Raw genomic sequence first — 13,913 nt, 5'->3', positions numbered from 1 at the left:
GCCGGTGCATCGCACTGATCCGAAGGCAGGAGCCAGGTGCTTCTCCTGGTCTCCCATGCAGGTGCAGGGCCCAAGGACCTGGGCCATCCTCCACTGCCTTCCCGGGCCATAGCAGAGAGCTGGCCTGGAAGAGGGGCAACCGGGATAGAATTCGGCACCCCAACTGGGACTAGAACCCGGTGTGCCGGCGCCGCAAGGCGGAGGATTAGCCTGTTAAGCCACGGCGCCGGCCTATTCCCGTTTTTAAAGGAAAACATCTTAGGCTGAGGGAGATAATGTAATTGGTCAAAATCATAGAGTCTAACAAGTGATCTAGATGGGCTTCCTTTGAGGTCATTCTCTTTAAGTAAGGAAAACTCAGATGCTTTATGATGATTGTTCTGGAAAAAGTTTGTGTAAGATGATGTTTGCTTAAACATGGGACTGAGAACCTTCTGAACGTACTAATAATTAATATTGAGGAAGCTGAGGGATTGCTTTTCAGCTTATGGATGGCCTGAATGCTGATACACCTCACCAAGGCAAAGTTATATTTCAGTCTGAAGAAATGACCCCACTTAACCCCTGAAATGAGAACTATACCATACGTTATAAAATTGCTGTTGATTTCCCATGCACGTGAACTCCTAATTACCATCTATGATTAATTAGGATGCCCACACAGGAGACAGAAATAGTGTTTTCAGTGAGCATTCTCCAACTTCAGAGATTTTTTAAAAAGAAAAACTGATTATATTTGTGTCTCCAAGGAGGACTAGAATACCACAATTACAGCTAAAATGCCAGTCTCATTCATTCTTGCATTCAAGAAATACTGTCTGCAAGTTAGTACTGTAGGTACTAGGACTTCAGCAATCAACAAAACAGATACAATTCCCTCACTGAAATAACATTGTAGTGCAGAGAGACAGGTAAATAAATAAAGTATGACTGTTGGTGATAAATACTAGAATTAAAGGGTGGTGGGGTGGCTTGAAATTTTAAATAGGAAAGAAGGTAATGTTTGAACAAAGATCTGAATCAGAAAGGGGAGTAAGCCATGTGGAGAATGGGGGAAGTGTGTCCAGGCGGAGGGTGAGAGCAAACCCAGAAGCCTATGTTAGGAGCATATCTGGCTGGTTGAATGACAGCAATGTCAAGCCAAACAAAGAAGACTGAACAACAGGTAGCCTGTGGAGTTAGGGAAACACCCAGGTAGCAGATTATGTATCGCAGCAACTTCAGGTTCTCCTCTGAGTGACAAGGGGAGCCACTGGAAGCTTTCGAGGAGAGAGGACAGGATCTGATCCAAGGTTTGCATTTAATCTTAATAGGATGAAGAGGAACCAAAAGATGAAGATTTCAGCCCCGATGGGGGTTATATTCCAAGAATCCTTTTCCTGGGTAAGGCACAAGATCTTCATGTGGGGATCCATCGTATGATGAAGAAATGCCCGAAGGGACAGACTCCATGTAGTAAAACTACTGGGATGGCCCGAACCAAAAACAGCCAGTTTCAAGAGAGCTGGGAGTCTGGAGTGCCAGAACTGCAAGTTTGGAGGAAAAGCTTCCCCATTAACTTGGGGCTTTTAGGAGCAGGGACAGGAGTGGGCCATCCACTTACTCATTCAGCCATCATTTGAGCATCAGCCCTTGCTAGGCACTACAAGCACAGAGATAAGCCACTGTTCCCCCTCTTGATCCTACTCTGCAGCTGAGGCGATGGAATAGTATAGCCAGACAAATGTCTTCCCACAGACAATTTTATGAGTTATTAATGACCACCTAATCTTTACTTAGCATTCTGCTAGATTATGTAGAAGATACAAATAAAAATGTATGATCCTGCCTCCATCAAGCAGTAAAGGAACATGCCAGGAAGAGGCAACAGCGAGTACCAGACACCAGGGGTGAGGAAGTGTATTCTGTGTTCAGGGAATTGCAAGGAATTCATTGTGATTACAGCCTGAAAGGCAAGGGTTGGGATGGTGAGATAGCAGGCTGCAAAGACGGACAGTTGTAATTTCCCAGAGAGCCTAGTGTACCGTGTAGTGCTTGAAGTAGCTCTGTTGTGATGACTCAACCTCTGTGCCATTTATCTCCAATAGACCCCAGTGGCAAGGTGCGTCCTGAAATCATCAATGAAAGCGGAAACCCAAGCTACAAGTATTTCTACGTCAGTGCTGAGCAAGGTACAGCTACGCAGAGGGAAAGGAGGGAGGATTGCTGCTAGATTTAACTAGGATGAAGCAGGCACAGGTCTGGGGGGAAACTCAGTTCAGCATGTTAGCTAGCATCTCCTGTGTGAGACTAGCTTTTCCCTTGATCCACGCTAGGATGTAGGAAAAGAACTTTAGACTGAGGCCCTTCCCTAGCTACTTGGAATCCAGTGGAAGAGCCAACTGACCCACAGGAAGCCGTGAAGATCTGAGCCTCACAGAAATACCCACCTCACTTGCCCATAGTCTTACTGATAATAAGCTGCAGAGCCTGGATTTGGATTCAGAACTTAGTTTTTTTTCAACTTCACTAACACTGTTCTTCCTGTAGGAATTCATAGGAAGGAGGTACGACTTGTTAGCTGGGTAATTCTAAGAAGTTTTACACTTAGATGTTAAACTCTAACTGGACCCAGAAGTAGATGACTTTGTTTCTGGACAGATATGAGGAGGACATTTCAAGCTGAGGGAGGGAGGGATGTAGCCCATCGTGGAGAGTCTATAAGACCTGCTAGAGGAAATGATGAGTGGCCTGAGCCCTGGAGAATTGGACCTAGTTGGCAAAGGAATGAGAAAAACATATTCCAGACAGAGAACAGCATCAGCACAAACAGGCAAGGGAGAGTTGAAACTGGAAAGTCATGCTCTTTGTTCTCTACTCCTCGAGCAGTCATTCTAGAGGCAGGTTTGGAATTCATACCTTGTGTTGTTGCTGTTTTCCTTTTCCCCCTGATCTATAAAAAGGAGTTGTTAGTCCGGTTGCTGGTGTCCCATATTTTCACATTGCTGGGTTGTTGGTCACTTTATGTTGTGAGTCCTTGGCACTCTTATTCTCACAAGAGGGAGAATGTAGAGATTCGGAGACATCATCACCTCTTCCCTTGTATAAGGAGATGTCATCTTCCCTAGCCAAGTGCAGATCCAGGGAGATTGGTACCAGAGAGGGAACTTTTCTACCTGGAGAAGGCCAGTGGTGTCAGGTCCCCAACTCTTGTACCTTGAGATTCACCCTCCCTTTAGAATTTCACCCAAGTTACCACTGCCATCTCCACATTAGTGTAGTCCAGATGTGAACCCAAGATTGTTCCCTGAATTCCTTGTGGCTCAGCTGACATGAAACTGAAACTTTCAGATCTGGCTTTACTAATGGCATGAGCAAAGCAAAAGGGAAATAGCAAACTGTATCATCTGGCTTTTATGAGTATTTGCTTTTTGAGATTTATAGACACTGGCTCAACCTAGCTCCTGGCCTGCATTATATAAGGATGCTATTGTAGAACCACCAGTATAGAGTCTTTACCAAATTGCTGCTCTCCTTGAAGTCTTAATCCATAAGAGGGATGCCCCAAGACAGGTTTATCTTCAGTCTATCTAAGGCCCTCCAACCAAATTTCTCTTGTTTGAGAACTGAGCTTCCTCCATGTACAAGGGTACTTCAAAAAGTTTGTGAAAAATGGAATTAAAAGGCACGTTTATTTTGGTGCAAATAAATTTTGAGATCCATGCATAAAGGGGTCTTAAAGTTCATGAAAATGTGTGTTATGAATAAACTATACAGGGTTTCAAAGCTTTTACACCAAAATAAATAGCTTTTTAATTCCATGAACATTTATTTATTTGTGTGTTTATTTATTTAGAGAGGCAGAAAAAGAGTTCCCACACACCAGTTCACTCGTCAAAAGCCTGTAATGGCCAGGACTGGGCGTAGCCTAAACCAGGAACTGGCTTAGGTCCTGCACTTGGGTGCAAGGACTCAACTACTTGAGCCATCATCTACTGCCTCCCAAAGCCTGTACTGGCAGGAGGCTGGAGTTGAGAGCAGGGGCCAGGACTGAAACCCAGGTACTCTGATGTGGAATGCAGGCATCTCCACCTGCAGCTTAACAGCTAGGCCAAATACTTGCCCTATCCCTGGACTTTTAAAAGTATCCTTTTATAGATGATACTAGATGTGACTATCTCCTTTAGGGAAGACCAGTCCCTCTTCTAGCACATACACATGCAACATTACATGTAACCACAGAAAATGAAATAAAAGCAACATTGATGCAAACAACATAATGGGAATGGTAGGATGGTGTTCGCTCTTCCCCTAGTGTCAAGTGAACATCTGCAGCCTGTGACAGAGGAGGCAGGCATTCGGCATAGCAGTTAAAACACCACCTGGGGAGCCAGCGCTGTGGCATAGCTGGTAAAAGCTGCCTCTGGCAGTGCAGGCATTTCTGGTGAGTGCTGGTTCAAGTCCTGACTGCTCTACTACTGATCCAGCTCCCTGCTGTGGCCTAGGAAAGCAGTGAAAGGTGGCCCAAGTCCTTGAGCCCCTGCACCCATGTGGGAAACTCACAAGAAGCTCCTGGCTCCTGGTTTCAGATCGACCCAGCTTCGATTGTTGCGGCCGTTTGGAGAGTGAACCAATAGATGGAAGAGCTCTGGCTCTCTAACTCTGCCTTTCAAATAAGTAAAAAAAAAATTTTTTTTAAGATTTATTTATTTACTTGAAGTCAGAGTTACACAGCAAGAAGGAGAGACAGAGAGAGAGGTCTTCCACTAGTTCACTCCCCAATTGCCTGCAACGGGCGGAGTTGCACCGATCCGAAGCCAGGAGCCAGGAGCTTCTTTCGGGTCTCCCACACGGGTGCAGGGGCCCAAGGAGTTGGGCCATCTTCTACTGCTTTCCCAGGACATAGGAGAGAGCTGGATCAGAAGCCAGGTCTCAAACTGGTACCCATATGGGATGTTGCTTCACAGAGGGAGGCTTAACCTGCTATGCCAGCAGTGGAGGCCCTGCACCCCATGTTGAAAGGCCCAGGTTTGAGTCCTGTCTCCACTACCAATTGCAGCTTCCTGTTAATGTATTCTAGGAGACCACAGATAATGGCTCAAACTGTTGGGTTCTCGGCTCCCAGCTTTGACCTGTCCCAGTCTCAGCTTTTGTGACCATTTGGGGAATGAGCCCGCAGACAGGAGTACTCTCTTTCTCTTTGCCTCTTAGGTAAATCCAATAAATAAATATAATCTATGATAGAGTGTCTCTAAACCTAGAGGGTACGCCAAAGTAACTACTAACCTTGGAGGACTCCTTAGTTTCTCAAGCACTTTCATTTTATTTTCTCTCTTTCAGTTTTTATTATAATCCTGTGTGAAATAAGTTGCATCTCATTTTATAAATGGGAAAACAAGTTCAGAGAGAGAAATGACTTGCCAGGGTTAACATGCAGAACCAGATCTCGAGTCCAGATCTTGTCCTCTCCTATTTCTCCTAAAACATTGAAAGATACACCTCAGTTGTCAAATGTCAAGTATTAAAGACCCGCTTTTCCCCCCGACCTTTGTTTCACAGTTGTTCAGGGGATGAAGGAAGCTCAGGAGAGGCTGACCGGCGATGCCTTCAGAGAGAAACGTCTTGAAGATGAGTTGTAACACACATGCATATCCCTTCTTTCATTAAAGTCAATGTTTTGGAAGGAAAGCAGCAGGGAGAGGAGCACTCAGGACTCCCCCAGAACAATTAAAGCAACCAGGAAACCTTGCTCCGCCACGGGAAAGAGCGCCCTCGCGCCAGAAGGGTTCTGCTGCCGGAAGCTGGTCTCCAGGGCTGTGGATGAAGCTGACCGTGGCAGACTTCCTTCTGCTTCATCTCACCCAAATGTTGATTTGTCGCCAAATGTAAAGAATGAAACCTTTTGACACACAACTTGAGCCACTTGGAAGTTTACTCCTCACATTTAAGTAGTTGAGTCCTTTACCATTTCCTCCCACTTCACTCAACCTTGATGGAGACCAGTAGCATCTTTTCTACAGTGTTAAAATTGCAGAAATTGCTTATCAATTTTTATATAAAAACAATAAAAACTAAATGCAGATCGGTAATTCTGTCCCCTATTAAGAAGACCAGCCTGTTTCTTCTTCTTCTTCTTCTTCTTCTTTTTTTTTTTTTCTGTCTTTCTCCTGGGAATAATCTTGGGCTTCTTCCTGAATTCCTGCAACCCACTTCCCCTTCTGCTTGGGCTGCCCTATTGCACGCATGTGCGTGCAGGAATGGCTGTGTGCTTGGAGTCAGCCCCAGCTGGAAGCATGTTTTCCCTCGTTACTGTTGGAGAAATGTAAACCTTCAAGCCCTGGGTAGGGCCATTTTTGTCAAGTCATCACTGTATTTTTGTACTGGGTTTAACAACAACACAAAAGATTGAAGTATTAATTATTCCATTAAACTTTAATAAAACTTCAAGAGAATCTGTACTGTAATGGCCTTTTTATTATTGGGGGGAGGGATTGAGATCACTTAAAGAGAATCCTAAATGTGGTCCTAATGTGGGATTCCTCCTGGGCCTCCACCTCCCACATTCAAGTGAGCTCCAGGGCTCATCTCTTACTTTTGATTTTGATTTTAAAAAAATACATATTTATTGGTGTCGGGGCTGTGGTGTAGCAGGTTAAGCCACTGCCTGTGGTGCCAGCATCCCATATGGGCACCAGTTTGAGACTTAGCTGCTCCACTTGCAATCCAGCTCCCTGATAACATGCCTGGAAAGCAATGGGAAGATGGCCCAAGTGCTTAGGTCCCTGTAGGCACATGGGAGACTTGGAGGAAGCTCCTGGCTCCTGGCTTCAGCCTGGCCCAGCCCTGGTAGTTGGTGCTATTTGAGGAGTGAACCAGTGGATGGAAGATCTCTGTCTCTATCTAGCTACTACTTTCAAACAAAATCTTGAAGAAAAAAGATGCTTGTTTCTTCTACCTCATTTGTTCCCATTAATGTTTGTATTTTATATTGTGGTGACATCAAATTGCTTTGAGTTTCCCTGAGAAGATGTTTTTGCTTGGTGTCTGTTCATCTTGTTTCCTTAGAGTAGAACGTTTTCTTTCTACTCTTCCTTCACGACCCATTTTGAGCCACCTCTCTTTTTTTTTTTTTTTTTGACAGGCAGAGTGGACAGTGAGAGAGAGACAGAGAGAAAGGTCTTCCTTTTTCCATTGGTTCACCCCGTTGGCTGCTACGGCCAGCATGCTGCGCCAGTCTGAAGCCAGGAGCCAGGTTCTTCCTCCTGGTCTCCCATGCAGGTGCAAGGCCCAAGCACTTGGACCATCCTCCACTTGAGCCACCTCTTCTAGGGAGTCCTCCCTGACATTTGTCAGGAGGATAAAGTGCCACTCCCCTAAGACGTCCATCCTAGCCCTGCACCACTGTCTATTGAAATTCTCTATCTGATGGCAAATGGAGACCAGTGGCATCTTTTCTGCAATGTCAAAATTACAGAACTAGCATATCAGCTTTTACAACTTTGTGTAGTTTTAAGAGTGACAGAGATCTTTCATCTGCTGTTTCACTCCCTAAATGACTACAACAACCTAGGCCAAAGATGGAGTTGATAACAAATCAGTAATCCTATCCCCTACTAAGAAAACCATTTTGTTACCAGGTAGCCAGGCTCCTCTAGGGCAGGGGCTGTTCTGTCTTGTGTACCAAGACCCCAAAAAGTGCACTTTCAATGGCTTGTAAAGGTCTATGGTAAGTTCTTTATCCATCCTCTTTAAGTGCCAGCAGTGGTTCTGTGGGAAAGGTATTGTTAGCCTCAATGTTATGGAAAAGTAAACTTTAGAGAAGGAAGTGACCAGCCCTCAGGTCCTAGACTACATAAATACTGGATTCTAACCACTACTGTCTGAATCCAAACTCACCCTTTCCCTGCTAGGTTACTTCCTTTGACTCTGAGGTGTGACTCGTTAGAACAGAAATTTTCCTTCTGGGGCGTGTAAGACTACAAGGGATGCATACATGGGCATAGAAACTTTAATGAATGAATTTCCAGATCTTCATCTCACTAAAAGTGATTTCCCTGGATTCCTTGAAAAAAATGTCAACTAATTATGTGATCAGCTATTTTACTCCAGGATAAATACCCAAAGGAATTAAAACAGAATCTTGAACAGGCATTTGTACAGCTGTATTCATAGTCGCATTGTTCATAACAGCCAAAAGGTGGAAGCAACCGAAGTGTCCACTAGTGAATGAGTTGATAAACATGCAATGGGATGTTATTAGCCTTAAGGAAAAAGTGGCAGACATCTGGCACAATGGTAAAGATGCCACTTGGGACCCCTGCATCCTATATCAAAGTTCCTGAGTTCAAATCCTGGCTCTGCTCCTGATTCCTGCTAATGTACACTCTGGGAGGTGGCAGGTGATGGCTCAAGTAGCTGGGTCCCTGCCACCCATGTGGGAGACCCCGATGGAGTCAGGCTCCTAGCTTTGGCCTGGCCCAGCACTGACTATGAACCAGTGACCCTGTCGATGGAAAACCGCTCTGCTTGTTCTCCCTTTCTCTGCCTCTCAAATACATTTTAAAAAATTAAAAAGGAAAATTCTGACATGCTATTATTGCTTGGATGAAACTTGAATTCATGCTGAATGGAAAGTAGATACAAAATGACAGATATTATATAATTCTATTTACAGGAATCACAAGATAAAATAGTAAAATTCATAAAGGCAGCAAATAGAATGGTGATTGCCAAGACCCGAGGGAAGAGTGAATGAGGAGTTAGTGTTTAATGGATACAGTTCAGCTGGAGAAAGATGGAAAAGTTTTGGAGATGGATGATAATGATGGGTGCAAAATAATGTGAATGTATTTAATACCACTGAACAATGGTAAATTTTAAAATGGTTAATTTTATGTTTACTACAATAAAATAAGTGATTTCCTGTGAAATATTATCACTTCACTTCCATCTTGCTTGTCACTATTCACCCTTTTCCCATTTTACAGAAAAAGGGCATGCCACTCATGAAATCTGACTGGCAGAAGCCAGGAGCTGGGGTCTCAATTCCGGTCTGCCACTTGGGTGGCAGGGACCCAACTACTTGAGGCATTACCTGTTGCCTCCAGGATGTGCATGAAGCTGGAATCAGGAGTGGAGCCAGGATGCAGGCCTTCCTTGGGATGTCTTTTTTTTTTTTTTCCCATTTTCAACCTTTATTGTATGAATAAAAGAACTTGAGACAATTTAGCTCGATTTTAATAAAGTGTTTCCCAAGCATTTTGACCAGGTACCCAAGTTTATGAACATTGACAGTGTCCATTTATAAAGCTACCCAACTAATATGCTCAGATATAGCAAGCTTAGTGGTCCTATATTTTGAAGTGTAAGAATGGTTTTTAAGGTAGGAGTGGGAAAACACCCACTATCCTCCCTTCCCAGAATTTGAAGAGGGCAGTAGACATTCTTTATACCCAGAAACTATGGCAGCAGTTCAAATGTGACCAAGGTAAATGGAGATGTTCTAAACACAGCTAGGACTCAGCAAATCTAACACACTAAAATCATAAGATTACATTTTGAAAGAAAATGCACAAAACCAAATAGGAATTTTGAGATTTTTCATTTGAAGGTAATCGTAACACTATTAAATTCACAAATATGCTAATTTAAATACCCAATCCTATTTATCTAAAACACACATTGCAAACATACAAATATCTATTCTCTCCACATGTCAGTGCCCATTCATATCATGGTTTGGAAATGGGGAGAATAGATTCCCCTTAACCCGCAACTCAGTAGGTGTTTCTTTACAGTTAACTTTAGCAAAATTCATACAAAATAGTAATTAACAATGATCTTCTTTACTTGTTAACTCACAAGGAAACACCTTCGAAACTGCATTGTGTTAAAGTTTCTGTACTAAAATGTAGAAAAACTGAACTACACAAATATTGAAAAGTTAAAAATTCCTTAATTTTTTATTCCTGGTACCACTACCACAATTTACAGGGCAATATACTTGATGTAATGAAAAGAAAAAGAAAAGACAAAACTACAACAGATAAAAGACCTCAGGAATGTACATCTAATTGACACTACATTGCATCAATCAATAGCTGCACGTTTTGCAAACTGTGGCTATGACAGTCCTGAACAAGAAGGGTTTCCTGTTTAAGCTGCAGTAACTTTTCTGACTATGGATCATCATTCCTTCTGTGGCAGATTTTTACAGTTCCTCTAATGCATTTGGGACGACTGTCTCAAAGTAACCTGCAGCTTTCCTGACAACTCCTCGCTCTCTCTCCTGCTAAGAACTGTAGCCCTTTTCTGTTTTTTTTAGTTTTGTTTTGTTTTGTTTTTGTTTTTGTTTTTTTTTTAGAACCTTCTGCTACCATATCCACCACTTCCACCACCAGATCCATAACCACCACCATAGGGACTGCCTGAGCTTCTTCCACCAAAACTGCCCCCTTTCATGGGTCCGTAATTTGATTGCTGTTGCCCACTATAATTACCAAGATCATTGTAGTTTCCACCACCACCATAGTTACCTCCAAAATTTCCTCCTTCATTGTAACCATCATATCCTCCTCCTCCACCATATCCACCACCTTGGTTTCCATATCCTGGTCCACCACCATAGCCTCCTCTGCTGCTATAACCAGGACCACCACCATAGTTGCCACCATCACCTCCAAAACCATTGTAACCACCATCACCTCCTCCCTAACTTCCTCTGCCACCACCTCCACCACCATAGCCTCCTCTTCCACCAAAGTTTCCACCGCGGCCAAAATTACCTCCACCACCTCCAAAGTTTCCTCCACGACCCATAAAGTTGCCAGATCCCCCTCCACGGACTCTTGGTGATCCAGCAGCAGACTGCATCTCTTGTTTAGAAAGGGCCTTTTTCACTTCACAACTATGCCCATTAACAGTGCGGTATTTCTGAACAACGATTTTATCTACCCTATCATGATCGTCGAAAGTTACAAAAGTAAATCCTCTTTTTTTTCCCTCTCTGCCCGTCTTCCATAACTTCTATGGTTTCAATCTTGCCATACTTCTCAAAGTAGTCTCTCAAATTATATTCCTCTGTCTCTTCTTTAATACCACCAACAAAAATCTTCTTCACTGTTAGGTGGGCACCAGGCTTTACCGAATCCTCTCTAGAACAGCTCTCTTTGGTTCCACAACACGCCCATCAGCCTTGTGTGGTCGAGCACACATTGCTGCAGCCACTTCTTCAACACAAGAGTAAGTCACAAAACCAAAGCCCCTGGAACGTTTCGTTTGGGGGTCTCTCATTACCACACAATCTGTGAGTGTGCCCCATTTCTCAGAATGTTCTCTCAAACTATCATCTGTAGTTTCAAAGCTCAGACCACCAATATACAGTTTCCTCAACTGCTCTGGTTCCTTTGGATCATGGCCCTCCTCCCCCTGGCGGCGGCGGCGACGGCCGGAGTCGGGCTGGGGGCGACCGGGCGGCGGTTTTACCTCCATTTTGAGCCCGTGGGATGTCTTAACCACTACATCAAACATTTGCTCCTCAACACTGGCTTTTAATATGGTGCATTGCCTTATTTTGTAAAACCCTCTGGGGCACCAAACAAGGAGAATCTGAAATATTACTAAGCTTCCTTGATTCGAAATTTTTGTCTTGAATTTCTGCCAAAGCAAGAAATTGAGAAAAGGAATGACTCCAATGAATGGTTAACAACTTATGTTTCTTTGCTTATAATGTTATGGAAAGAGGGTCCAACTGAATTAATGGATATATCTTTAACAATTTCTGATTCTAGATCACTGTGATATTTTGACAGTTAAAATAGAGTTAACGCTGATGATATTATAAACTCCTTCTATGCCCATGTATTCTTTTATTTTAATATTGTTTCTCAGAAGAAAACACATAAGTTTTGAGAAGAGATTCTAGGGAACAAAAAAGAGTTAGTGGGGGAGAGGAAGCACAGGACAGACAGGCACAATGGAGTGTATTGTTGCATTGGTTGTCTTTGTTGGCCAAGGATTGTCCCAAAGGAGATTGTTCCTGAAAGAACACACATACAGAGGTGATAGGGGAGCTCCTGAAGCAGAATGCAAGAGACAAGGGAACATAGCTATAGGAAGGTGTGCTCAAGCTACAAGTGTAGCTAATTACCATGGAGACAGGCACCCATGGTAGGAAAGAAAGGTCAGGAAGTTATACAATAAACTATGAGTGCTGTCCAACACAGCTTAGATTCTGATCAGAGGAATTTTAATAATTTCATACAATTAAATATATATTTTTTACTTTTTTTTTTTTTTTTTGACAGGCAGAGTGGATAGTGAGAGAGAGAGACAGAGAGAAAGGTCTTCCTTTTTGCCGTTGGTTCACCCTCCAATGGCCGCTGCAGACGGCGCATCGTGCTGATCCGAAGCCAGGAGCCAGGTGCTTCTCCTGGTCTCCCATGCTGGTGTAGGGCCCAAGGACTTGGGCCATCCTCCACTGCCTTCCCGGGCCATAGCAGAGAGCTGGCCTGGAAGAGGGGCAACCGGGATAGAATCCGGCGCCCCAACCGGGACTAGAACCCGGTGTGCCGGCGCCGCAAGGCGGAGGATTAGCCTGTTAAGCCACGGCGCCAGCCTATATTTTTTACTTTTGAGAAGTATGACTTTGTGATCAATAAGAGACTTTTTTTTTTTTTAATTAAAAGGGAGCCAAGTGTTCTGGTATAATAGTTAAAGCTATTGCCTGAAGGGATGGCAATTCATATGGGTGCTGGTTCATGTTCCACTGCTGATCCAGCTCCCTGCTAATGGCCCTGGGAAAGCAGCAGGAGATGGACCAAGTGCTTGGGCCCCTGCACCTACATGGGAGACCTGTGTGAGGCTCCTGGCTCCTGGCTTCCATCTGGCCCATCTCAAGCCATTGAAGCCATCTGGGGACTGAACCAGCAGTTGGAAGTTCTCTCTCTTTCTCCATCATCCATCCGCTGGTGCACTCCCCAAATGGCCACAACAGCTGGGGCTGGTCTGGGCAAAAGCCAGAATCTTGAAACTTAGTCCAGGTGTCTCTCATGGGTGGAAAGGGATCAAATACTTGGGCCATCTTCTGCTGCTTTCCCAGGCTCATTAGCAGGGAGCTGGATGGAAAGCAGAGCATCTGGGACTTAAACTGGTACTCTAATACGGGACGCCGAAATCGCAGTTGGCGGCTTCACCCGCTGTGCTACAACATTAGCCTCAGTAAAAGATTTTTGAACACAACTTTTTTTACACATTTACTTATTTATTTGGAAGTCAGAGTTACACACAGAGAGAGACAGACACAGAGGAGAGAGAGAGAGAGAGAGAGAGAGAGAGAGAGAGAGAGAGAAATCTTCCATCCACTGGTTTACTCCCCAGATGGCTGCAGTGACCAGGGCTGGGTTAGTCCAAAGCCAGGAGCCAGGAGCTTCATCTGGGTCTCCCATGTGGGTGGCAGGGGCCCAAACACTTAGGCCATCTTCTGCTGCCTCTCCCAGGCCATTAGTAGGGAGCTGGGTGGAAAATGGAGCAGCTGGGGTGCATTACCAGCCCATATTGGATACTGGCATCACAGATGGTGGCTTTACTTGTTGTGCCACAATGCTGGCCCATGGCACATACATTTTTTTACACTGGGTAGAGTGAAAGAAATACAAGTTCCCCAAATGCCCACAATAGCTGGGTCAGATTGAAGCCAGGAGCCTGGAACTCAATCTCTGTTTCCTATGTGGGTGACAGAGACCCAAATACTAGAGCCATCACCTGCTGTTTCCCAGGATGCACACTGGCAGGAAGCTAAATCAGGAGAACTGGGACTCCAAACCAGGCACTCCAGTATGGGACAGTGGGTGTCTCAAGCAGCGTCTGACAATCAAAATCTCCCAAGCAGCTGCACAAATACCCGCCCCCCCCCCCTTTCTTTCTTGAATAAGGCA

General features: G+C 44.3%; 1 protein-coding gene and 1 pseudogene across 1 annotated transcript in view; one reads left to right on the top strand and one right to left on the bottom strand.

The window, feature by feature from the left end:
* TXNDC12 (thioredoxin domain containing 12) overlaps positions 1-6,431 on the top strand; it is a 31,418-nt gene extending 24,987 nt beyond the window's left edge. The window contains exons 5-7 of the mRNA XM_062191316.1: positions 1,314-1,383; positions 2,088-2,171; positions 5,539-6,431. Coding sequence (XP_062047300.1) covers positions 1,314-1,383; positions 2,088-2,171; positions 5,539-5,618 — 234 coding nt within the window. The 3' untranslated portion in view covers positions 5,619-6,431. The remainder of the gene's footprint in view (positions 1-1,313; positions 1,384-2,087; positions 2,172-5,538) is intronic.
* Positions 6,432-10,324: 3,893 nt separating this feature from the next.
* Positions 10,325-11,469, bottom strand: LOC133760753 (heterogeneous nuclear ribonucleoprotein A3-like; annotated as a pseudogene).
* Between the last annotated feature and the right edge of the window lie 2,444 nt (positions 11,470-13,913).

The sequence above is a fragment of the Lepus europaeus genome, chromosome 5, assembly GCF_033115175.1.
Source record: "Lepus europaeus isolate LE1 chromosome 5, mLepTim1.pri, whole genome shotgun sequence".
In the NCBI taxonomy this organism is placed as follows: Eukaryota; Metazoa; Chordata; class Mammalia; order Lagomorpha; family Leporidae; genus Lepus; species Lepus europaeus.
The sequence above is the reverse complement of the archived record's forward strand: the minus strand, read 5'-3'. Positions and strand labels throughout refer to the sequence as shown.